The sequence below is a fragment of the Athene noctua genome, chromosome 26 (assembly GCF_965140245.1).
Source record: "Athene noctua chromosome 26, bAthNoc1.hap1.1, whole genome shotgun sequence".
NCBI lineage: Eukaryota > Metazoa > Chordata > Aves > Strigiformes > Strigidae > Athene > Athene noctua.
This window is the reverse complement of record NC_134062.1, coordinates 2,289,256-2,314,628: the sequence shown is the minus strand read 5'-3', so window position 1 is coordinate 2,314,628 and position 25,373 is coordinate 2,289,256. Positions and strand designations below refer to the sequence as shown.

The window sequence follows — 25,373 nt, the reverse complement described above, 5'->3', positions numbered from 1 at the left end:
TTAGCATCACAAAACTTTATCCAGGAGAGCTGTTAAGTTTCTAGCCGTGTCTGATTCGAACAACCTTTCAGGTAGGAAATAAATGCAACTAAGAAGAACCTGCCCTGTCAAGCCTGCCTTAGTTCAGCTTTCTGATGGTGCTGGCTCTGGGACCAGTTCTGATGCTGAAAGAAGTTTTTGACATTGCCCTGAAGGCCAGATTTGGGGGACTAGGCAATCTTTTTCTCTCATGGATTTAATAGCAGGCCTTAGGGAGGTGCTCAACTGTTTTGTCATGTTATTAAAATGACCTGGGGCCTGACATGCTCTTTGATCTGTAGGAGATGGTGGGATGTGCATTCTTCTGAAGCAGGTGTCTAGGGACAGAGAACACTGACTTGGGTTGATTCTGAAGAGGTGACAAGATGCCATTTAATGAAATTGTGTTGCATTTACAGAAGGAGCTATTGAAATACAAACAAGAAGCTCGAAACCTACAGGGAATAAAGGTGAGGAAAGGAGCATTTCATCAAATACAAACAGTAAAGTCTTAGAGTCTGCTGCAGCCCATGAGTAGGGCCAGCAGCAACCAGACACCTCTGAGGAATCTCAGATGGTGGAGGGAGTTGTATTAGGGGACTTGGAGGTGGGGAGTCATATGGTCTGTTTCTGGCTCCAGGCAGAGACTGCAGTTAGGGCAGGCACAAGGAGGTAGGTCTCCTGGGTTCGCTTTCTGTCTGTAGGATTGTGGTCAAATGTCCCTGCTTGTCTCCTTCCCCTAAACAAAATACGAGGTGTAGGAGGCCTGCTTGGTTCTTGTGGCTTCCCCCCCCTCTGTCTTGGGGTATACACAGTAGGATTGGCCCAGTGAACTCATTCTTGACAGCAGAGGAAAAAGAGCACAGGGTTATTCTTGTCATCTTCAGCATTTTTCACAACTTTTGCTCCCGTTTGCTCAGTTTCTTCCTCTGGAGTTCTGAACACTAATATTAATCTACTCCTGAGCAGAGGTATTTTTAGAGCTGCCTGTCAGGCTCCCGCGAAGGAAGCAAACAGCAGTAGCTGTCCGAGGTGGGCCTCTGCTTCTGGGTGACACTGAGTGAAATGTGCAGAATTAGTCCTGACTTTGGCCTTTTCGGAGAGGATTTCATTGCATAACTAGATCACACACAGAGCTTAACTTTTCTTGTGTCCTTGGCTGATGGCCCCTTTCTGCCCTCTGGATGCTGCAGATGCGTGGCTGGAGACACTAGCTGTAGGCTGTGAAAAGACTCTGCAAAGACACTGTTGTTTTCTTCCATAAGAGCAAATTGTCAGGCCACTTCTGGAGCAGGAAGTTCAGGTAGAAGCACAGAAATCCCTCTGTCCTGGATGGCTAGAATGTTGGCAGGGAAATCACTTTTGGGTGAGAGAAAGGCAGAAGGGCTGAGAGCTCACTGGGCCAGATGTCCATATACCTCTGGCTCTCCTGGGCCCTTGGCAACATTTCAGCCCTGTGAGTGGCCCCACTGTGTTGTTATGGCCACTGGTCTAGGTCACCCCCTTCCCAGGAAAGGATCTCTGCCTCTGTCTTGCACCTTTCTATAGATAACATCTTTTCCTAGGATGCTTTACAGCAAAGGCTGATTCAACAGGATGCTTCAGTTCTTCAGCTAAAGCAGGAACTGCTGAGAGCAAACATGGACAAGGAGGAATTGCACAACCAGAACGTGAGTCACTGTGCTGCTGAGGGTTAGATTATTTTAGGAGGAGGTTGGTGGCCTTAAGGGATTTAGCAGCCACAGGGTGGAGTTGGTTGCAGCATAGTTCTTGGGGTCATGGGATAGTGAATGATCAGTCAAAGGTCTCTGCATAGTAAAAACTGCACACAGTCCACTAGCCAGCTGTGAGACTGGCTGGAGTTTCCCGTTCTTCACTCCTACTTCCTGTCCTCCAAGACCTTCAGCTGAAACAGGGAGAGGATTCCCATGATGTTTTCAGTACAGCTGCATTCTCCCTTTCTCACTGAGCTCCCTGAGTTGGCAAGAGGCACTGTGACAGGTGGAGCTGCCATGTACAGTGCCTCTCTGGAGAGAGGAGGGCAAGGAAGGAACTGTCCTGTCCAAGAGGTTGATATCTTTAGACACTAGCTCCCTTGAACTCTGCTGATATTTGGTCTCAGGTCACCCTTTGGCTCAAGGGGTAAAGAGGTTGTCACTAACTCTCTAGGAATACCTGCCTACACCTATGTGTTATTTTTGCAGGTTGACCTTCAGAGGAAGGTTGAAGAGAGAAGCCGGCTACTGGCAGAATACAAAGTAATGGAACCTCTCTTCACTGGAGGCTTTTCTGGGGGCAGCATCTGGTGGTTCTTCAGTTTTGTGAATGTGACTGCTGTTTCCCTGGCACTCGGTCACCTCTGGGAATGGCACTGTGGATAGTGAATAAGTTGCAATAGCCATGGATGTTTGCACTGAGATAGAGGGATCACATGGGGTTTGTGTTCTGCCACAGCTTTTTATAGTAGATCTTTTACTGTGTTTTTTCTATGGTGCTTTGCTGAGTATCTAATACTTGTGCAGAAGCCTATCAGTTAGGTTGGGTCACCTGGCTGTCCACTGATCCCTCAGGAATCGCTTTTCTCTGGGACAGTTGTCTGGCCTCAGTAGTGGATCTTTGCTAGGCAGGGGGACTCCGGGCAACACAACCTGACTGATCTTTTCAAGAGGAAGTTTTGACACTCAGTTCTAACATCTAGCTAGAAGTACACACACTAAGTCAGCCTGTAAAGGCACCTGATTCTGGCAGATGACATAACCTTCCCTGCCATGGGAAGATGATTGTGAGCCTTACTGTCCTATTGATTCTCTTGATTACTGTGTTGCAGAAAGAACTGTGCCAGAAGGATCGGCATTTACAGCAGCATCAGACCAAACTGGATGAGCTGCTTAGGCAGCTTTCTGAGGCCAGCTACCAACAGGTATGGAGCAGGTGGGCTGCACTGACACCCTGAGAGCTGGCACTTGTGTTGGTGACTCAGTGTGTGCTGACTCTTCTACTCCCCTCACAGGTGGATTTGGAACGGGAGCTGGAGCACAAAGAGGCCCTGCTAGCTCACTGCATGAAGAGAGAAGCTGAAGAGGTATGGGAAGCCTTGGTCTACACATCAGACTGGAGTGATGAGACTGGAGTGACGTTTCTGTCCAGCACCCTCTAGCTATCTCCAGAAATCATCTACTTCATTCCAGAGATGCCTGGCTCTGCAATCTCACTGTCAGTGCCCCAATCAATGCAGCCACACTCCACAGAGCATCCAGCTTACCAAAGCTCTCAGCAGTAGCACTCTGGCTTAGCCTCTTGTGTCAGAATCCTAAGTGATGAAACGGTGAGGGGAGCACAGGAGTGAGTGCAAGCCAGAGACTCTTGGCTTCTAGCTTCAGCTCTGACACTGGCTAATGGTTAGACCAGGACTTAGCTTCTTGTCCTTTTCCTGTTGACTCTGGTACTGAGCACTTGGAACTGTCTTGGTGGAAAGAGTGTCAGCCCCAATACCTGTCCCTGCACAGTGCCACCTGAACGCTGGTTGTGCTCACTAGAGCTTGCAGAGCCCTCTGATGTAGCAGCAAGCCCCCTCCTCTCTCTGCTTCTTTTTCTCTGCTTGGGTATGAGGAATCATATTTGTGCTCTGACCTATTATAAGGCTGCCTGCACACTCCTTAGTGTGTTTGCTTGGTAGAAAATGGGAGTTATATCACTGATGTGAAAGTTTTCATGCCCTCTCATCATTTTGAAGCTCACCAGTTGGGATCTTTGGGGAGATCCTAACACATTCCTAGTGGTACATGCATCTTCCCCTGAACAGGTGATGGCTTACGGTGGTCATAGTGCTCAGAGCAATGGCTTCCTCCAGACAGCAGGAAAAGGAGCTGCTCCCACAGCCCACCGAGGGGTAAGTGCACCTAAGGGATATTTCTCCCAGCCAGATGCAGATGAGGGCTCCAGATATCCTGGAAGCTATTATCATGTTAGAGATGTTTCTTCTGTGGCTTTAGGTGGGAAGAAAGCAGCCTGGAGTTAGTCTGACTGACTTGTGGTCTCTTGGGCAGACAAGTGACTTGCAGCTGGTTCGTGATGCCCTTCGCAGCCTCAGGAACAGTTTCAGTGGCCATGATCCACAGCACCACACCATTGACAGCCTGGAGCAGGGCATCTCCAGCCTGATGGAACGGCTGTACCGCATGGAAACACAGAAGAGGCAAGAGAGAAGGGTAAAGGCTTCCTAGGGCACTGAGCTCTTAACTTCTGCCCCTCACACACAACCCAGAGCTAAGCAGCAATGAGAGCTCCGGCTGGGAAGTGATACTGTGTTCTCACTCTTTCGGCTTTTCGCCCTAGATCCGGGGGAAGTCACCAGCAAGCAGAGCAACAAATGAGTGTAGAGACTCCTGGCCTCCCAAATCCAGTAAGTGCCTTTCAGCTCCTGCCCTCCCACTGCCAAATTCACTGCTCGTTTTTCCTGGCCGGAGTTGGGGGCATAGCATTCCTTTGGGAATCTGTGACCTCCAGCTTCTTATTCCCTTTACCAGAGTTCACCTTCCTCTCTTTAGTCATTGACAGTACAGATTAGACTTCACTGCAAAGGAAAGAGGGCAGAGACAATCTATGGCTGCTTGTTTGTAAAGCCCCATCACAGTGGGAGTCTCTCTGGGCCACTTGGGTAGTACTGCAGTATAAATATATATAAATATTCTAAAATTATATTAAAATATATAATATTATAAGACAATATTATGTATAAATACAGTCTGACAAACAATTATCCCTTGGGTGAGGGAGAAATGTGATGTTATTTCAGCTTTTCTGCTGGTTTGCACCATCTAGTGGACACGGGTAACTGTACAGTGGCCTCTCCTGTCCCCCCCCAGTGCCTAGCTCCTTTCATAACAGCACAGCCCTTTCTGGCACCATGTTTTCTGGCTCCAGCTGCAGCAGCTCCACATTTGTTTTTCATCATGAAGGCTGTTTTTTCCCATGTTGATTGTAAAGCTCTCCTAGAAAGTCTCTGAGGTTGTAGGGGACTGTAGGTCCTGGGGAAAGACAGAGGCCCACACCTTTCAGCTGTACTGTAGTGTCCAGCAGCAGGGTAGCCCTGGAGGTGCAAGATGTGGAGGAAGGTAGGAGAGGAACTCAGAAGCCTGAAGTAGGTTGTGGGGAGGATTTGCTGGGTTCGCCCTCCTCTCCCATAAACTGCAGTTTTTAGAGCAGCCCCAGTCATGTTTTCTGTATGCAAACTATACCTCTCTCTTTCCACCAGCTCCATCCCCCTCCAGTGCAGCAGGAAAATATGAGTTGTGCAGCCACAAATGTAGAACGTCTTGGGTGTAAAGAGCTCTAAGACGTGGCTCCGAAGAGTTGTTAAATTAGAAAGCCTTTGAATGGGTGTCCGTAGTGTTTTCTGCATGCTGGGAATCTTAAAACTATGGAGTCACTCGGTGTGAACCTTCCTCTGCTTCAGCTTTTGGCACAGTGTGTTGCAGGGAAGCAGGAAACAAAGCAGTAGCCAGAGATGGAGAAACACAAATGAGCAGAGAAAAATCCGTGCATGAACACTCATCCTGGCCAACTAGAATGGGAGGATGGGGAGGAGACAGATAACCTTTTGCCTTGATTATGATCAGTAACTTCATCCTGCTTCACACATCTGCAAGTAAAGGCCAGTGATAATGTGGCTGTACTGGATGGGGTACACTTCAGTCGTTTTTCTCTTCCAGAAAGGTTCCCCTGTCACTGCTGAGGTAGTGAATAGAGTGTCTGTGGAGTAAATGGTGTCAGCAGGCCCCTCTGTGGATGAGACATTAATCCCGGAGGACAGTGCTAGGCAAATCTTCCGTGCTAACAACACAGTTGGATGGTGACCTTACCTTAAAATGCAAAGTTTTCCAGTGAGCAGGAGAACACCTGGTCCTTCCCAACAGGGATGATGAGCCACCCTGCTAAGAATCTCTTCCCTTCACCAGGTTCTCTGCTGTGATGACAAATTTGCTGAGATCACCCCTTTTGTCTCGTGCTGTGGCAGGAGACGGGCTGTTCCCCAATGACCCTGCTATTTTCTCTGCAGAACTGCCTCATTCTCACAGCACACCCGTGATGAGCACCAGTGCCTGCACCAAAGTGTTGTACTTCACCGACCGCTCCCTCACACCTTTCATGGTCAACATACCAAAGAGGTGAGGTCTGGCTTTGCCCTGCTGACACTGATGTGGGAGGTGCTCGTCTCCTTCAGTCTGATCTCTTACGGGACCACTAGCACAGGTTTGCTGTGCCTTAACTTGGGCGTTGGATTTAATACAGTTGTCTGGGGAAATTGCCTGAAGCAGTCCCCTGGCTGATGCATTTGTGTTAGAGCCCAAGAAATACATCTCTCTCTTTTTTTTTTTTTTTTTTTAACTTACAAGAGCAAGAGAAAGCAGCCAAGCTGTTCTACTGTGGCATGTAGGGCAGAACACTCCTGTCAAAACAACTGTGAGTGTCAATGCAAAAGGGGAAGTGAAAAAGGCTGGTTTGAGGTGGTTCTTGGTCAATCAGGAGGCAGCTCTTCCTCTGAAGAGGACCTTGGGGTTGACGGGTGTGTTCCTGGAGGGGCACGCTCCTCACATCCCTGTGGCCAAGTGCCACCACGTGCCTAGCTAGACTTGAGCTGTGGCTCTGCATTTCATGTAGTGACACTTGAGCTAAATCTGGTAATGATGTACCGTGGGATAGTGCCAGACTCTTCCCTTGCAGGTTAGGGGAAGTGACTCTGAAGGATTTTAAGGTGGCTATCGATCGTGAGGGAACCCACCGGTACCACTTCAAAGCCCTGGATCCAGAGTTTGGCACAGTCAAGGAGGAGGTAAGTGTGAAATTCAGCTATCAGCCCCTTCGGGTTCAGTGTCACCACACAACCCTCGAGACCGTGGGCACCTCGCTCCTAAACTAATAATATCTTTGAATTTTTCCCCAAACAGACATGTCTGTTTTCACAGCTGTAGATTGAGTTCCTGTCATGGCTTAACCCCAGCCAGCCACCAAGCAGCACACAGCCACTAGCTCACTCTCCCCCCTCAATAGGTTTGGGGAGAGAATTGGAGCAGGGGCGGGGAGTAAAAGTTGTGGGTTGAGATAAAGACGGTTCAATAGGACAGAAAAGGAAGGGAAAATAATAACAAAAATAGAATATGTAAAACAAGTGATGCACAATACAATTGCTCAGCACCTGCTGACTGATGCCCAGCCAGTCCCTGAGCTGTGGTGACCCCTGGCTAACTCTGCCCCGTTTATATACTGAGCATGATGCTGTATGGTATGGAATACCCCCTGGGCTCGTTTGGTCAGCTGTCCTTGTTGAGTCCCCTCCCAGCTTCTCGTGCACTCCCAGCCTCTGTATGAAAAGCTGGAAAGTCCTCGACTTGGGATAAACACTGCTTAGCAACAACCAAAACATCAGTGTGTTACCAACATTTGTAACTAAACCCAAACCACAACACTATACTGGCTACCAGGAAGAAAATTAATTTTATTCCAGCTGAAACCTCTTGCAAGGTGCTAAAACGGGCTGTTTTCATCCCCAGACAGAGCAATTACATGAATGTGATTGCAGTTGCCTGAGGGTTGCAGAGCCCCTTGGGCAAAGAGCTGACGATTGGCAAAGAGAGTCTGTGACACAGCATGGCTCAGGGGACACGAGGCCAAAACCTGGACTATGCTTCTTGCCCCTTAAGTGGTTTTATAAACCTGCTGCAACGAGACACACTTGTGAGGGGAACGTGCTTTATTCAGAAAAATATTCTCCTGCTTTTAAAGGTTTTTCAGAGAGAACTGTGTTTGCAGCATCTTTTCCTTTGTGTGCTGCATTACAACCCTGTTTATACTCAGTCTGGTGTTGGTGTGGGTTGGATTCAGTAAAGATTATTGGGATAGTTCTGTGTCACCAACTGATTAAGACAAGTGCCAAGATTTACCCTCCCTGGGGCCAGCTGACTAGGTGGCCATTCTGCAGAAACAGCTGGAGATTGTAGTATGGATCAGAAAAGGCATGTTTCCCGTCCTTATTTTACCTTTCCTGTCAAACTTGCTAATGATAATCTTGACGGTTACTGGTTGAAGAAGGGCCCTAATCTGTTTTTCACCTAAAACCTGAAAAGATTACTCAGACGTGTGAATGATGGATGAGGTACACATTCTCTGGGCTGTGTAGTGAAATCTGAGTTAGGATTTCTGACTTAATGCCTGTCCCTTATGCTACTTACACAGTAGAATAGTGGTGCCCAGACTCCAGACATGACTGGACTCTTTTTTTTTTTTTTTTTTTTTTTTTTGGTAGGTATTCCATGATGATGACATCATTCCTGGCTGGGAGGGGAAAATTGTGGCCTGGGTAGAAGAAGACCATGGGGAAAATTAAACAAGCTTTTAAGTCTTGTCACTATGGAAACCTGTAACTGGCTGCTGAGCTCAAAGAATGACCAAAAAGCCTGTGTGCTGGAAGCAGTCCAATTCAAGCTGCCAAAATAGAGGGCTTCTCTGCAAACAACGGGTAATGCATGTTGTGTGCATGGATGCCTGGCATCTGACTTTCCATGCCCAAATGCAGTGTTCTGAGACTGAAATGACAGGTCTGTGGGAAAGAAAGACCTCGCTTTGTCCTGTGCACTGAACCTTGAAGGCCTTAATGACGCGTTGCTCCCTTTCCCTGCTTCTGCATTCTTGCAACATGTGCTGCAGACTGTGATCTGGGCATTTCAAGTCTGGTTTTGTTGTACATGGTATTACATAAATCTGCACTGATAGCAAAAATGTGAAGCTTTGCCTTCATGAGTCAGAAGAAGCCACTAGATTATGTGACTGAAGGTGTGACCTAGCTTTGGTCCCGGACTTGCACAAGCTGCAGGAGCAGAGTGAACAGTATAGAAATCTGACCTGGGGAGGAAAGACAGTCTTCTGGAGGCTTTACACATCGTCTAAAGCAAAGATCACCAGCTTGGCAAAGCTCCCTTTCTCCCAAACTCAGGCTTCCATGTCCTAACCCTACTTTCCCACTTGCTCTCCAAAGCTGTACTGACTTCTGAGGCCCTCTGGGTTTGCTTTGTTGTCATGGGGACTGTGGGATCTTGGTGCTTGCTTATCTGCTGAACGATTTCATTTGTGAGGGAGCTGGAATCAGCTACTTCCCTGAGGTACTTATAACCCCTCTTCTTGTTGAGGCTCTTTCCCTCTGCTCCTGCCCTCTCCTCTTTCAGCAAGGCAGACAGTTGGTCGCCTCCTGTGCGCAGGCATCGCCGTGTGCTGCTGTTCACTCATTGCCAGGGCCACCAAACACTTACCCACACCACTGGGATAAACCCCATCAATTACACCACCAGTTTCCTGGTATGCCTGCTCCTGGGGTGCCTGAAGGATCAGGAATTAAATGACTGCTTAGGAAAGACCAGGCCCTAAAATCCCTGTGAGTGGTTTTTGGGTTTTTTTTCAGTTTTGTGGGTTTTTTTGTTTGTTTCTGCATTGCCTGTCTCTGCCCTTCTGCCAGTCAGCTGTACTTCCAGAGGGCTGGCTGCGAGTGCAGCAGACACTGTTGACTCAGAAGGTCAAAAGGCAAGTCAAGGCTCTTCTCATTCTCAGTCCATGTGGCCCTTCTGTCGACTACCTGTGTGTCTGTGCTGTGCATGAGGCTAGGGGAGGGTGAACCTGGTTTTACTGTTTTATATTGACATGTCCTTTTGTAAACATGTTTCTGTTCTTGGAATTATTTTGTACCAGTTTACATTTGTCTGAGGACTGTGAATATTTTTATACTAGTGCAAGTGCTTTCTGTATATTTCTGCACGCATTATACTGTGTTTTACTCACTTTCTAGTGGATGCTGAGATGTTTTGTATCGTCTCCTGTTAACACAACACTGGGCTCGTAACTTTATTTTACTATGGAAATCCAACTGATTCCTACTGGGTTTTATATTTTTGCCAGCTGTAATAGGCAGCAACAATACTATTTATTTTCTCACTGCTTCACTGTCCAGGAAGTAGCTCAAGGCCTTTATGTGGCTCTGTGCCCGACTGGCCCAACACAACATGCCTTCTGTTCTGGACAATTTGTTATGGTGACTTTCTCCTCACAGACAGCAGTAGAAAAGTTCATCAATGAGCAAGTTCATCAGTGGGCTGCAAGGGGGGGAATACATCTCTCTTGGAAAAGAAACAGATTTTTCTTCCTCCCTGGAAATAGTTTCTCTGTTGCATGATCTCTAGTGGGCTGGTAAAGAGAGCATGGGGTTGTTATACTGAAATCAATTGTATTTGAATTGCAAATTTTTCTCAAGTGTTTCTTTCTTCAGGTTTTGCTCATCAGTTTTATTTCAACAAGAGCCACGCACCCAGGCTAGAATTTTATGGAGAAAATTAAGACCATTTTCAAGGTCTGGGGTTGCCAGTTCCGTATCCCCCTCTGCTACTCAGAGATGAGCAGTTTGGTTTTGGAGCGCTGCAGACGTGGGAGGCTGTTAATGTGATCAGAGGTTCTAATGGATACGTGTTCATTAGCCCATAGCTATCCAGTTTTCCTATGAAGAAAACAGTTGTTAGCTGATACAGGAGACAGCCTGGTTTTGTTCTTAGATCGGTGCAGGTGACTAACCATGGTCACATTTAATATTCTTATTGCCACCAGAGAGCCAAGCACTGTGTGGGGACACACGCTCTCCAGAGCAACAATGGGCTGTGTTTGAGGAGGAGCAAGACTGGACAAAAGGCTTGCTTTTGGGGCTGGCAGAAAGGTCCATACCTTTCATCCATGCTAACATCCCGCGTAAGCTAGGACAAAAGAAGACATCCCCGGAGACAGAACTGATAGCAGTGCTCTGTTCTTGGGTTCCTGTGTGCAGCTCCCCTCTGCGATAGCCAAGGTAGAATTCCTGGAGTTGCTGTCCCTGAAGCTGAAGAGCTGCTGCTCTGATAAGCTGCAAACATAAACAGTTTGGGATCAGCATTATTTCTGTACTGACACTGCAGCCGCCTTCAGACTTTTTACCTTTGTGTGATTGACAGAAAGGGGTCTGGAGGAGGTACAGAATCCTCGGCACGGGGATAAGGGGTATCAGGTGGAAAAGCCGTTGACCAGATGTTTCTCTCTGATAAAAGCAAAAAGATACTGGTTTTAAATCAGTTTGGCACTGCTATAACCCTGACTTCAGTCGATTTATTCTGGGGATGCGCTCTTAATATCATACCCAGGGCTTGAATTTTTCACTCTTTTGAATCTGTTTATTTCTGTCCAACTTTCTGCAGAGTTACTTTCCTATTCCTATACTTGTAGCTTACTATTGTAATGCACATGCTCAGTGTAAAATTATATTTTCATAGAAACTGAGGTTTGCATTCATCTCTTAGGGCAGTTATTCTGAAGCCTGCTCTCTAGGAAAGTGAAGCTTTATCTGTACATCTAAACCAGACATACGTGACTGGATAAGCCTTGGATTAGTGGACCAGTTATCTCGATAAAATGGGGTTTGCAAACTGAGTCTGTTCAGTGCTTGTAAAGGAGAAGATGGCTTTGGAAGGATACAGCACAGATGGGGATAATGCATAAATCACTTGGAGTGCTTAAGGTTAGCCTCCCGTAGGTCCTGGAGAAAACCTCTTCTGTCGCTTTTCCACAATGTTTTAGGAAAGCATAGATTTTGTACTACTTGTGCAATTAGCAAACTTAAAATCAGATGCCCTGAAGAGCAGGCTTCAACTGTTAGTAAAATTAGCTTTTTCTCTTACAACTGGCATGAACAATACAAAATTGAAGCAGGAGCTCTGCTCAGCTGCCTTGACAAGAGCAAATTTCACTCTTTCAGTCCCCAGGGTTGTGTAAACTGCTGCACCTGGCCGAGCTCTGCCAGGGCAAGTCCTGTGTGCTCAGGAGCATCCACCCCGCCCTTGCGCTTTCCCCCCCTTGCAGAGCAGCATTGCTTTCCAGGCAGGTAGAGGAAGTCTTTGTGTGGGGGAACTGGGCTGCTGAATCCCGGCGCAGAATAGCTTCTGGATTTATGTGTTCGCGTGCAGAGCTGGGACGGTTAAATTGCTAAAATCTAGAATCGTTAAAACCTAGGCCCTGCGATAGCGACAGGGAGAATCCAAGTGGGCCTGTTGCAATTTCGGGTGGGCGGTATGCGAAGATACGATGTTCTGGTTTGGCTGGAGCCCGATTTTCTTGCCTGGGGACAAGCTCCTGTCACTGACGCGAAATGCGAGGCTGCATCTTTTACCAAGCAGGCTCCTCTACCCCGTTCTGGGGGCGCGAGCACGCGTCTCTCCCGAGTGCCCCCCGCGGGAGCACGGCGGGCCCGGTACGCGCTGCTGCCTTGGGGTAGATCCCGGGGGCCGCCGGGCCAGCCCCCAGGTCGCCCCCTCTGCCCGGCGGGGCTCCTGCGGCCCCGAGTAGCCGCCCGCCCCCCGCCGCTGCGCCCCGCAGCCCCCGCGGCGCCATGACACGGCGGCCCCGCCCCGCCGCGCTTTACGGCAGCGCGGTGGTGTCGCGCCGCGCCGTGCGGCGCCGTGCCCGGACAGAGGAGGTCACCGAGCGGCGGCGGCGGGGCCGCGGCTCCGGCTCCAGCTCCGGCTCCGGCTCCAGCATGTGGCGGGTGTTGGTGCGACGCGTCGCCTGGGACGCGGCGGGAGCTCCCGGTCTGGCGCGGAGCTCCCGGGCGCTCGGGACCGCTGGGGCCGGCCGCGGCGCGGCGGTGGGGGTCGGGGCTGCGCCGTTGGGCCGCGGCCCAGCGTGGGGCCGCCCCGTGCACCGGCCTGAAGGGCTCCTGCTGCTTTCTGCTTGGCCCCGGCTCGTCCCGTGCCGCCGCTGCAGCCTCCCGGCACACCAGAAGGTGAGAGCCGCCCCCCTCCCCCCATCCTAGGCAGCCTGGGTGCCCCCCACCCCCCGATGTTCGTGCCTCTGTATCCACCGGGGCCCCCCGAGGACGGACTCTGTCCCGTCCCCGTACCCCTCCCTGCCTCGGGGGCAGCCCCTTCGCTTTCTCTCTTCGGGTGTTGCTCCCCCTCACCGAGCAGCTCGGTTTGCCCTGGGGAACTGTAGCTCTTCCTTCCCCACTCCCGCGGTTCTCATGGCCTTGCTGCCCCAGATCCCTGTACTGTCACCGGCCACCACCTCCTTTACCCCGAGTCTTTTTCCCCTGTACCTCTCCGGCTCCCCTGGCGTAGCTTCTCCCTTTCTCGGTCAGCCCCGTCTTAGCAGCCCAGTATTGGTTTGTCCTGGGGCCTTACCAGCAGGTTGGAGGCAGTTCTGACCCGCTGGGGATTTGCAGATGGGCTCCCCTTTGTGCCCCCTGTCCCAGCCTGTGCCCTGGATGTGGGGTTCCCACTGTCAGGGCTGTCTGGGTTGTACCACTGCCCTGTTCCTCACAGGTGGCCTTGCCAGCTCTGTCCCCCACCATGCAGATGGGCACCATCGCACGCTGGGAGAAGAAGGAGGGTGACAAGATCGGCGAAGGGGAGCTCATAGCAGAGGTATCCTGGGGGCACAGGCTGTGCTGCATTTCTGATGAGCTGCGTGTTCATCCTGGGTTCTCGCTTGAACACAGATCTTGGGTTAAAGATCACAGATCCCAACAGATGCTGCTGGGAACAAGCCTTTCAAAGCTGGTTGCTGCTTTTCCTCTTCCTGAGCAGCAGCAGCGTGTAACCTGTTTGAGAGCATGCTTTCCTACAGCTGGTGCCACGGGGTAATTTGTGCAGAATTGTGTGTGTTGTGACCCTACACGGTCAGACTGGAAGGCTCTGAGCTCACTGATCTTTTCCGTTGCCATGATAATCTTGTTCTCTCTCAAAGGTGGAGACAGACAAAGCAACAGTTGGCTTTGAGAGTGTGGAGGAATGCTACTTGGCCAAGATCCTGGTGCCAGAAGGAACAAGAGATGTTCCTATTGGGGCTGTAATATGTATCACAGTAGAAAAGTATGTATATTGCTAAACCTTGAGTTGAATTTTCTCTCTCGGGGCTTCTTGTGTGCCTTGGCTTGCAGACAGTCATCTGACGGGTTTTGTGGTTCTGTGTTTCCTTCTAGGCCTGAATATGTTGATGCCTTTAAAAATTATACTCTGGATTCTGCAGCATCTGCTCCCCCTGCAGCCTCAGTGCCTCCCCCTCAAGCTGCAGCTCCCTCACCACCAACTCAGCCTTCTCCTCAGGCTCCTGGCAGCTCTTACCCTCCCCACATGCAGGTAAGAGAGCGTTGCTGATGATTTAAGGCTTGTTATACTCTTTTTCTGTCTTTGGCATTGCTAGCTCCAGTTACTACCAATAGTTACTAGCTATAATTGCAGGAGTATCTGCCAGCTGAACTGTTTGGGTGTTTGGGGAGGTCCCAGAAAGCTTTTTATCAGAAAATAATTTTAGCATCCCAGCTGCTAGTAGAGGAGAGACTTGTCTCCAGCAGTTTAGAAAAACCTGCTACATTTGCATTATTTGGGCAGTTCTGGTAGAAAAAGACCTGGTGTTAAGTGCGAATAAGCTCTGAAGGCCCTGCTTACGTCTCAGAGCAGAACTCAAGTCGGTGAATACTCTGATGAACACACCAGATGTGTGTGTGGGTGACTGATAATGAGTTGTATTTGAGGATAATCTTTGTACCTTGCTTAGATACTGAAGGGTATATCCGCTGTTGTTGTATTTGAGCACTTTGTAGTGGGGTATTTCTGACATTTGTTTGAAAACGAAAACCTGGAATACTAAAACCTCATTCCACAGATGACACGTGGGAACTGATTTGTCTGAGATGTTATGCATTCAGTCACTGAACAGAGAATTAATGAAAGGCTTCTTAATTTGACTTGTGTTTTAGCTACTAGACTTGCTTACTTCCCACTGCCTGCCTTATCTGTTCCGTTTTGCTCTGTGCTCGCACATCGTGTGTTTGCGCACAGAACATGCATCTCCGAGTGCTGCTTGGAAGACAAGTCTGTATAGCTTTTAAAGGGGCCTTGCCTGTTTGTCACAGGCAAAGTGACTTGCTTCTTCCTTCCTTTTAGCCTTGCAGATAGCAGCTGCAAGATACTCCCAGTGCGATGGTGTTAATAATTATTTTGCTATATAGATTTCATGCTCTTTGCTTTTGCTTGTTTTCTTGCTTAGGCCTTGATAAAAGAAGCCAAACTAGCAATATGGGACAGCACTGTGCTTTGCTGTAATGGAGCCAGATCTAGGAGTGCATTAAAGGCTGGCAAGTTCTTTAGGTTGGCATCATTTAGTCAGGAGTTAAAACCGTGTTCCTTTTGGATTACCAGAATCTGATTCTCTTGTATCCTCTGGCTTCACAGGTCACTCTCCCTGCCCTGTCACCTACCATGACAATGGGCACAGTGCAGAGATGGGAGAAGAAGGTTGGGGAAAAACTGAATGAGGGAGACTTACTGGCAGAAATTGAGACAGATAAAGCCACAATAGGTGAGTCAACTCCAAAGTCAAGAATGGATGAGGTGCCCTTCAAAGGGGAGGATCCAGAGTGGGCTCTGTGCCAGCTGTTCTCCCGGCTGCCCAGGGTGTGAAGCTGTGGGGCAGCTAAAAGAAATTTTGTTAACTTCTCGATCCGTTGGAGAGCTAAACATTGGAGCTCCTAAAACACTTCTATTTCTTCATCAAATATCTCTCAGTAATGTACAGTGCATGGAGATGCTTCCCTGCTAATTGCACTGAAAAGGATTATCTTGTCCTGTAGTTAGCAGGCAGCGCTTTAGCTACCAACGTCTTTAGAAGCAGCGTTTAGAGGAACTCGTCAGCTGCATCGGGCACCAAACCAGTTTTCTTTCTTTCCCTTACAGGCTTTGAAGTGCAGGAAGAAGGCTACTTGGCAAAAATCTTAGTGCCTGAAGGAACAAGAGATGTGCCATTAGGAACAACTCTCTGCATCATTGTGGAGAAAGAGAGTGATATCCCAGCCTTTGCTGACTACCAGGACACTGCAGTAACTGACATGAAGGCACAAGCTGCTCCTCCTCCTCCTCCTCCTCCTCCTCCTGTAAGAACCATTCGTGGCTTGTGAGAAAAATTACAGGGACCATTAAGAAGTCTGATCTGAACTGTTCTGCTGGCTTGATAGTGTGAAGCCCAGCATTAACATTAAGCATTAGCATTAAGCCTCCAGCATTAACATTTATGATTCTTTGAATGCAAGGCTAACACGTGTTGGTGACAGGTGACCAAAGAAGTGATTGCTAGTTTGCCCTCCAAAAACTGGAGCAGATGGTCGTTCGTTCTGATCTCTTCTCCAGCCTCTTGCTTGTGCCAGTAATAATGCCTCATCCTTGAAAACTGGGAGCATAAGTTATTTATTTCAGGTTTTTTGGGTGTATGGTTCAGCAGCTTAGTTGGCCTCCTTCCCAAGGAAGTTTTTGATTTAATTTCTGCAACTGGGAAACTTCTCTGAATCTGAAAATTCTTTCAGATTAGTGACTATTTTTGCTATTCTCTTGACTGGTAATTAGATGGTTCTTTTCTCTTACTGTACCTTCAAAGCTTTTGCTGAATGATCCCGAAGCTAACGACTTTGATTCTGTTAAGGTGGTGGCAACTCCTGCTGCTGCTCCTCCCCAGCCTGCTGTTCCTTCTACTCCAGCAGTCCCCACAGCTGGGCCACCTCCCCGGAAAGGAAGGATCCTGGTTAGTCCCCTGGCAAAGAAAATGGCAGCAGAAAAAGGAATTGACCTTGCCCAAGTGAAAGGTAGGTTGCTGTTCTGCTTCCTTGCTCCCACTATCAAGTGTCTGTCCCTCTAGGTACATACTTGCCTGTTCTTTTCTTTCATCCCTGTCAGAGACTTGCTGACTGTGCAGCTGTCCTCACCAGTGCCTGTGTTAAGTGATTTACCTCTGTTGAATAAAACTGGTGCCTTTAGAAGCAATGCCTTGTTACAAATAATTGAAATCCTCTTTATGTTTTTCTTTGACCTTTTTAGGTACTGGACCAGATGGTAGAATCACAAAGAAAGATGTGGAGTCATTTGTGCCACCAAAGGCCGCTCCAGTGAGTAGGCTCGAGGTCTGCAAGAATGGATATTTTATTGTAGTGATGGAAATGCTCTGGAGAAACGCAGTAACTGTGTGGAACTGTTATTGCTGGATTGGTTATGATGCTATGTGGGCTGTGGTGACTGTTAGGTTGTAAAGCTTAGCCTGTCAGAAACACAAAGTTTTCTTCGTTTATTTGTGCTTTTCGTATTTCACTGATTGAGGTGAACTCAGTCCCTGCTGATTCAACATTGCTGAAAAGAGGCAATGAGAATGAAAACCAGACTTAGGAACCAACAGCCTGTCCCCAGGTCTGTTCTTGTGCCATTGCTTGTCATTTATATGAGACAATGAAAGTGTTGCTTTGTGTGCTGCTGGAAGAGATGTGGCCAAGTGCAGTTTGAGAGTGCCCTCCAGCACACCCCCCTGCTGGATGTAAACCAGCCATCTATCGGGGCTTCCTACTCTGGGGGCTTCGTAGCAGCGTGTATCAGTGTTGTATTTCTAACTCATTCGATGTAATCATTGAATATAGGAATTCTGAGGAATCTAGTGGGTACTGGAGAGGTGAGGTTAGAGAGTAGAAAGACCTGCTGCTCTTAAGCCAGAGACACCTCAGTCTCAACACTCATCCCACATACCGAATTATTCTGTACAGTTTGGACAGTGCTGTGAATTGTGCTGCCTTTCTCTGATTGCAGGCTCCAGCACCAGAGGCAGTTCCTGCAGCTGCTGCAGTTGCAGCAGCACCAGTGGGGACCTTCACAGATATCCCTATCAGCAACATTCGGAGGGTGAGGAGACTTGATTCCTCTCAGAGGTCATTAATTGCAGCCATGAGCTCTCCAAATGGATTTATTGTCCTTGTTTTCGTTGTATACCTGCAGGTCATTGCTCAGCGGCTGATGCAGTCTAAACAAACAATACCTCACTATTACCTTTCTGTTGATGTAAACATGGGAGAAGTACTGGTGCTAAGGAAAGAACTCAATCAGGTAAAGCATTTAGGCATGGTGAGAATGTGTGTGTGGGGAAAGCTGCATTCTCTCACAGGTTTGCCCACCCTGCTTATTGTTGATAGTGCCATTTTGGCTTGAAAAAATTAGTCTTTTTCAGTGCCATTTCTACCTGTTGTAGATCAGTTCTGGACTGTCTGTGACAGAGTAAGACTTGTTACCCATGCACTGATTTCTGACTTCCCTAAGAGGGCCACTTTGTGCTCTGCTTGGTGGTGTTTGATTCTTCCAGCTGGGAAGTAGGGCAAAAGGGTAAAAAGGTTTTTAAGGGTAAAAAAAGGGTAGAAATTCAAGCAAAATAATAACTTTTAACCCAAGTTTGGGGAAAAACAGACATTAAGAAAGATTGGGCCGCCTTAAATTATGAAGGAGGTGTATTCATGCACTTCAAATATTGATGCTTAGAAGTAGTGGGATTGTTTTCTAATGCTTTCTCTAAACAAGGCTGCACGGCAGCGATATCCAAGTTAATAGAGTTAATGTGCAAGAGACAAACTGACGCCTCAAATCTCTATTTACAGGAGGTCTCGGATAACGTTAAGCTTTCTGTCAATGACTTCATAATTAAAGCTTCTGCTCTGGCATGCTTGAAGGTGCCTGAGGCAAATTCTTCATGGATGGACACAGTTATTAGGCAGTAAGTTTATGGTACGGTCGAAGCCAGAAACTTTCTTTGTTCATGGCTAAATAGCAGACCTGGGATTTGAGGAGGGGGGGGAACAGCTATAATGCAAAGGTTGAGGAGTTTTCGTTAAAGTGCTAAGAACTTTGCATCTAAGGCTAGTGTGCAAGATGAAATAACTGTTGCAGATTTAATTTAGAGTTGTCTGAACAATGCTGAAAATTTTTTTTGTTATCTTGCTAAATTAACTGGCATCTCCCTTGTGTCTTGCAGAAATCACGTCGTGGATGTTAGTGTTGCAGTTAGTACTCCTGCAGGGCTTATAACCCCTATTGTGTTTAATGCCCACATCAAGGGCCTGGCTTCCATTAGTAAGGATGTGGTTTCTTTGGCAACTAAAGCCCGAGAAGGTAAACTTCAGCCTCATGAATTCCAGGTGAGAAACTCGGATTGCTGTTAAACACTGCTGCCCTTGACGTCTGTTCAGAAGCCCTGTTCAGAATGAGCAAAGCCTGTTTTGTGATGTTTCAGCCATCTTCGTTAATACTCCACGTGAAACAGCTTTTGTGAATTTGACTATGAATGTGTTTTTCTTGCAGGGTGGTACTTTCACAATTTCCAATTTAGGAATGTATGGGATTAAGAATTTCTCTGCCATAATCAATCCACCTCAAGCCTGCATCCTCGCAGTTGGTTCCTCAGAGAAAAGGCTAGTGCCAGCTGATAACGAGAAAGGGCAAGTATTCATCTGATTCTGCATATACTGAGCTTCTGAATTCAAACTTTGAAATAATGGCTAGTTTTCTAACACTTCTATTAGATTATAATGTAAAAACCAAAATGAATTATTGACGTACTGCTTTCAGTACCTTCTGAAGAAGTGCAGTGAGATCTTGTATAAAAGGGTCACACGGGTGTTAAACACAGTGCCTAGGAATGATCTGCCATAGATTTATTCTTGCACCTACTTTGCAAGTTAATTAAATGCTGTTTCTTTCTTTAAGGGTTAAACTGTGGAAAAGGGTCTGGGATCCACAACAATTTAGGCACCTGTTCCTCTTTAACAACTTGCTTAAATTTGCATTTAAGGAAAACCTAAGGGATGGATTATAATGCAAGTGTCCCGTGTGCAATATCACCAGGTTTGGAGCTTGAGTTAGCACAGACCCAGGAGCACGTTTAGGATTATTTGAGCTTGTTAACAGTCCTAGATGTCTATCACTGATACATGGGGAAACTGGAGGTTGCTGGTTAAAATGGCTCTTTCTTTGATCGTGTTGGGCTCTTCTTGTGATCCAAAGGAAGAGGAGCTTGCTGTCGTAAAAAGGGAACATACAAATGTGTTTTTTAATTGTAGAAAAGGAATGAATATGATCTGCTGTCTAGTGTAATCTTTTTTTAAAAGTCCACAGGGAGAAACCTCTGTTACTAGCACCAACTCCTATTGCTGGTTCTCTGATAAAAGCTTTTTTGCTTTGTTAGTGGCACTGACCTGCAGATGATTGTGTTAACGTTTGTCTTTTTTTTTTTTTTTTTTTTTTTTCACAGATTTGATGTGGCTAGTGTGATGTCTGTTACACTTAGCTGTGACCATCGTGTTGTAGACGGAGCAGTTGGAGCACAGTGGCTTGCTGAGTTCAAGAATTTCCTTGAAAAGCCAGTAACCATGCTGCTATAATTTAACCATGCAAGCAAAATTTTCCTGGGTCACACTGTTTTGTTTTAAACAAGCTATTTAGACTTTAGTGTTCAGACTTATTAAAAGAGTTCCTTTTTTATTTTAAATATGTATTATATTATCTGGTAATGTTATTACCAGTATGTACAGAAAAAAAGTTTGCAAAAGTGCTTTTCGGAGCAATACTATAGCTATACTGTATTTTTATACAGTTAACTTGCAAACTCTTCCAAAACAGAGTTAAGCATCCCAGATTTAAAAACGATGCAGGCAGTACACATACTGCCATCTGCTTCTAAACTAGGATGAACAGGGGGGTACATACCAAGCAATTTCATGACCTCAGTGTTCTCAGAAATTTGAATTATAAACACCTTTTCCCAGGAGTTCAGATGAGATGGTAACTGAAACGTGCAAGTTAGTAGAAGGTGAATTCCCTCGTTATCCTGTTCTGCTGGGGTGGGTGAGTGTGACAGAGGCACTAAGGGACTGAAGCGCCTGGGAATAGTTTCTCAAAGGCCAAGTGCTCGCATTCCAAATCTCCCTTGGAATTTGGCACCGGTCTGGACCTTCTCAGCTATGTGATCCCATTTGAGCACTTTAAGGTGAAAGAGCACTGATATCTGTGGGATCACAGCTCTCAGATGCCACAGGGAATGTGCTGTCTTCTCATGGACTTTCACTTACATGTGCTTTTTGTATGAAAACTCTTTAATTGCTATTCCTCATGCTAAGACTACGATGACATGGAAGTAACTGTTTTGCAGAACGTTCAAGAGAATCTGTGTGTTGGAACCCAATATAGGCAAATCACACATGCTGATAATCCCATCCGTGGATATTAATCATGTGATGACTCGAATGTTTGGAATTATTTTTTTCAAGCATTCTAACATAGGACACTAGTCATTGGTACTGTGGTTCTTCCCTGAATTGTCTATGTTGTCCCAGCCCCAGTGAGCTGCAGAATGTGCTACCCATGTATATACTGTATGTACAATGCTTCAGTAGTTTGTTGGACTTGTGTCCAGTTACCCCAGTCATTGTATCCTGAAAGGGGTGCAGTGCTGAACGTTCTTAAATTCCACTTTCCACAGGGAAATGTCAGTGTAAAAAGGACGACTGTGTAGTTACTACAGAGTGACCAGGATAATTAAATAGGGGGGGAAAAGTTTTTAAAAAAAAAAAAAAAGAAAGAAGTTAAAGCTCATCTATTATTCTGTATATTGCATCAAGTACTGTTTCCTGTAAAGTTCTACAAAATTCACTAAAGATGTTGAAAGAAAATACTGTGGAAATTAAATATTTTTGTGGGAACTATTTAATGTCCGGTTGCTGTGATACCTGGTTTTCATGTCTGGCTTAAGCAAAAAAAAAAGTGCATTAAGGTTTTGTTTTTTTCATTATCTTAAAATATCTTGGTTCCAGACCTGCTCTAGTGAACCTACATTCTATTAAATGTTTGGAATTGACAACTACTAAAACACGTTCTGGTGCTTTTCTGTTCAGTTGTGTGTGGCTTTACTGTACTGCTGTAGCACAGTCAGAGCTGTTCAGCCTCTCAGTCTGAGAGTGAAACTCACCCTATTAACTTTAAACTGTCATCACAAATGTTCCAAAGTAGTACATGCTTTATTACTGTCACGCAGCAGCAAACTTTAATCTTCCTGGCTTCCTTGCTGCAGTTTTCACCAGAACCTCGAAGTTCTGGCTACGGAGACCTTCCACTTTCCTCCTGCAGTGAGAACACGAAATAGTTCATGTTGCGGAAACACTCTGTGAGTGACTGTCAGACTGGAACACTTGCACTCTGTAGGGTTTTTTGAGTTGTGTGTGCTTGGAGTGCTGAGGGTGACTCCTGGTGCAACAGGACAGCTTGTGCACTGCTGCAATTTCAGCTTGGACTTGCAACTGAACAGTATTTCAACGCAAAATCTAAGTTTCTTTGAAAGAAAGAAGGGGGAAAACTGGGAGTACTTACTCGTTTGTAAAGCTGCATTTTAAAGTTGCAGCTCAAAACCAATTTATCAGAAACAGCAGTTTCTGATCTGGTATCAGTACAGATTGTAGTGCAAATGTGTCATGGAAGCCGTAAGAATGACCCTACTACTAAACCAGTCATGAAACTAAGATCACTTAAACTTTTGTCCCTTTCTCAATTAATTCTAGTAATGCTTACTAATCACTGAAGTAATTTTGTGTTGCTTTGTATTCCTTTGTGGTTTGTGTATCTGGGTAAACTAACGCAGATGGTTTTCCTAGTTGAAGTGCTGCTCCAAGACTGGTTTTGGTTGCTAGCTTCATGCTGAGGGTTCCTGAGCTTTGAATCTTTATGTGCTGTTTTGCGTAGTACAGAGTAAGCCCGTTGTTTTATGGTCTCGTTCAGAACTTACCAAACTGGTAAGAAGTGAGGTGAAGCATATTCAGTGACTGAAAAGACCACAAAGCCTACTCCAGGTAAGATCAGCAGGAATTGTCCTAAAGAGAACAGCAGCAGCGTGCAGGGCAGCTGGTAGAACTGTGTATGACACTCTGCTGCTTGTTCTGGCATTAAAAAATGTGAGAGCTGTTCTAATCATGGGAATCTAGTAACCAATTATTTAGCAAAAAGACTTCACAACTGTTCTTGCTATACCTGAAGGCAGAATTAATGATGTAGTAAAGCATGTATGTATTTATGGTTCTTTGCTACAACTGTTGACATATTCAGGTACTCCCTGAATATTTACAATCTTTACTTATTTTTTTTCCCAAGTTGGGTGGTCCTGGTGTTCCTCTACATACATCTTCTAAAGGCATTTAAGGTATTCACCACTGAAGATTAGAAGGTCATTAAAAAAAATACCAACCTCATCACCATCTAAAAATTAAGGATTCTCATTTGAGGCTTTTTGTGCTCTCAGCTGTGACCGTGACCTGGAGAGAAGGCAGGCTTTGAAGATCTCTTGGCAACTGGCACTGTGATCAACAATACCCGTTTTCCTTTGTTAAATACTGCTGTAGCTGTTTCTTCATCCACCAGTTCTGGCAGATCTAGTTGTAATTTGTATTTTTCAGGGACTTCAATAATTACGTCGTCCTAAACCAAGAAAATTAAAATACTTGATTAACTACTTGACAACAGATTAGCAGTAAGCGTTTCTAGGAATTCGATACTAGACAGAAAACACAAGGTTATTCTTTCTGCTGTCTTACCTTTGAAATTCTCAGATCACACTCAGAAACAGAGCTAACCTTAGGCAATTCAATTCTGAGTTCAATTTTGAGTGGGTTTTTGTTTGCATCCTTCACAGTGATCATTTCATAGACAGGGGCACTTGGCTTCTCTGGCATTTCAGGACTGGTAATCTCCTCTATCAGATGCACTTTAGACTGTGTCACACTTTCTTCCTTCAGGAGCACGGGAGCGTTGCTGCAGTCCTCAGCTTCCAGAGTGTGCAGCAGCTGATCAAGTGTCAGTTCTTTCAAGAAAAATAAGTTTTTCACACATATCCCTCAGTTACTAAGATCTGTAATGTTATGCCACTTGACAATCGTATCACGAAAGTTTTAACTGTAATTAGCAGTTTTGTCAGCTGAAGACACACTGGCAGTTTCTCCTTCAGCCATGATTTGGTTTTATTGCCAATAGGTTAAAGGTTAAGTTTTTGACTACTAGTTACAGCAGCAATCCCTTTTACTCAGGTTAGAGTGAAAGAAACTTAGCGCCTCAAAGGATCAAACCCAAGTGGAGTTCCCATGTCTAGTGGATATAAGAAAAAGGGAATTTGCTGTTTCAGTGTCCTTACAGTTTCTCAACTGTAAAACAGATGAACACAGGTAGGCCAGCAGGGTTAAACTAAAGTCTGGTCTGAATCCTACTGCCTTATTCTGAACTCTTAAAGAAGCATTTGGTTTATGCTTATGGCAAGGATTGGGGTTAGAGAGATGAAGCCTGAATAAATGTTGGAGAATCTGAAAGAGAAAGGACAGCAGATCTCTACATACCCTTCCTCGTGCTCTGACTGAAACGTGGAGTTGGCATCTGCTGTCCCGTCAGACGTTGCTGCATCTTTTCCAGGCTTCCCTTCAGTTTGAATGATTCAACGGTGTACAAATAAGAAAGGACAAGTTTGCATCGCTCCTCAACAAATCTAAGTGTCAAGTGGATCAAGTGCTGCATTTTTTCTGGGTTTTCTTCTGCCCTCTGGAGAACATCTGGGCTATATGCAATATCTATAATGCTGTAGACGTCTATAAAAAAAAGTTACGTGTCAGAATTAGTGCTACGGTACCGTATGCTGACATTCTTTATAATCGCTTGATTTATTATAAAAGCAAAGGAAATGAATCTGTAGCTTCTGGGCAGAGTTTATCAACCTCACCCAGAGGTGAGACCCCTCCGTGTGCCCATCCCGCAGCCCGCGTTCGAGGAGGAGCACGGCAACAAGTTAACGGGCGCGACTGTGAGGCTCCCGGTGCCGGAGCACTTCTCAGGATTTCGGTGCGTCCCATTTTTGTGCTTCCCCGGTTTTTCCCCCCCCGCGCTCAGAGCAGCCTCGGCCCAGCCGCACGCCCCGGCCCAGCCGCGCCGGGCGCTCCGCGGGCAGGCGCGGGCCGAGGCGCAGCGCCGCGCACCCACCTCCTTCGCCAGACGCTTCTTGCAGCGGCCCCGCGCGGACCGGCAGCGGCTCGGCGGGGGCCCGGGGCGCCGGGACCCTTTTCCAGCTGCAGACGTTGATGAAGAGCGGCCCCGCGCCCGCGCCCTGCAAGAGACCGACCCGCGGCTGAGCTCCGCGCCCGCGCAGCCCCCCCACCTTCCCCAGCACCCGGGCCCCAAAACCCGCGCACCCACCGCGGGGCGGGCGCGCAGGCACAGGCGAGGCTCCGGCGGGGCGCGGAGCCGCTCGGCCTCGGCGCGCTGCTGCCGCAGGAGGCGGCGGTAGCCCCGGGGGTCGTTCTCCGCCATCTCGTCCAGCAGCGCCCAGAGCTGCGCGGCCGCCGCCGCGCCCGCCATGCCGCCCGCCGTGCCGCCCGCCGTCGCTTAGCGACGCCGACCGGAAGGGCCGCGGGCCCGCCCGCCCGCCCC

General features: G+C 47.1%; 3 protein-coding genes across 10 annotated transcripts in view; 2 read left to right on the top strand and 1 right to left on the bottom strand.

The window, feature by feature from the left end:
• DIXDC1 (DIX domain containing 1) overlaps window positions 1-11,467 on the top strand; it is a 43,047-nt gene extending 31,580 nt beyond the window's left edge. For 2 of the 8 annotated variants that reach the window (XM_074927444.1, XM_074927442.1), the window contains 11 exons: window positions 438-488; window positions 1,584-1,688; window positions 2,223-2,276; window positions 2,846-2,938; window positions 3,029-3,100; window positions 3,821-3,907; window positions 4,011-4,226; window positions 4,354-4,420; window positions 6,077-6,185; window positions 6,742-6,850; window positions 8,321-11,467. In XM_074927444.1, the coding sequence (XP_074783545.1) occupies window positions 438-488; window positions 1,584-1,688; window positions 2,223-2,276; window positions 2,846-2,938; window positions 3,029-3,100; window positions 3,821-3,907; window positions 4,011-4,226; window positions 4,354-4,420; window positions 6,077-6,185; window positions 6,742-6,850; window positions 8,321-8,401 (1,044 nt within the window). In that variant the 3' untranslated portion in view covers window positions 8,402-11,467. The other 6 variants (XM_074927441.1, XM_074927447.1, XM_074927448.1 and 3 more) reach the window with 5 other exon arrangements.
• A 1,068-nt stretch (window positions 11,468-12,535) lies between these two features.
• DLAT (dihydrolipoamide S-acetyltransferase) lies at window positions 12,536-21,625 on the top strand. Its single transcript, XM_074927416.1, has 14 exons — window positions 12,536-12,856; window positions 13,395-13,496; window positions 13,819-13,943; window positions 14,054-14,210; window positions 15,306-15,432; window positions 15,807-16,003; window positions 16,546-16,705; window positions 16,938-17,005; window positions 17,691-17,783; window positions 17,877-17,984; window positions 18,527-18,642; window positions 18,901-19,063; window positions 19,227-19,363; window positions 20,176-21,625. The coding sequence occupies exons 1-14, from the start codon at window positions 12,611-12,613 to the stop codon at window positions 20,303-20,305; spliced, it is 1,929 nt and encodes a 642-aa protein (XP_074783517.1). The 5' UTR covers window positions 12,536-12,610; the 3' UTR covers window positions 20,306-21,625.
• Window positions 21,490-25,359, bottom strand: PIH1D2 (PIH1 domain containing 2). Its single transcript, XM_074927417.1, has 5 exons — window positions 25,140-25,359; window positions 24,927-25,050; window positions 24,293-24,538; window positions 23,501-23,766; window positions 21,490-23,384 (listed from the first exon to the last, which is right to left on the bottom strand). Exons 1-5 carry the CDS (start codon window positions 25,299-25,301, stop codon window positions 23,205-23,207), a joined length of 978 nt encoding a protein of 325 aa, XP_074783518.1. The 5' UTR covers window positions 25,302-25,359; the 3' UTR covers window positions 21,490-23,204.
• Window positions 25,360-25,373: the final 14 nt, after the last annotated feature.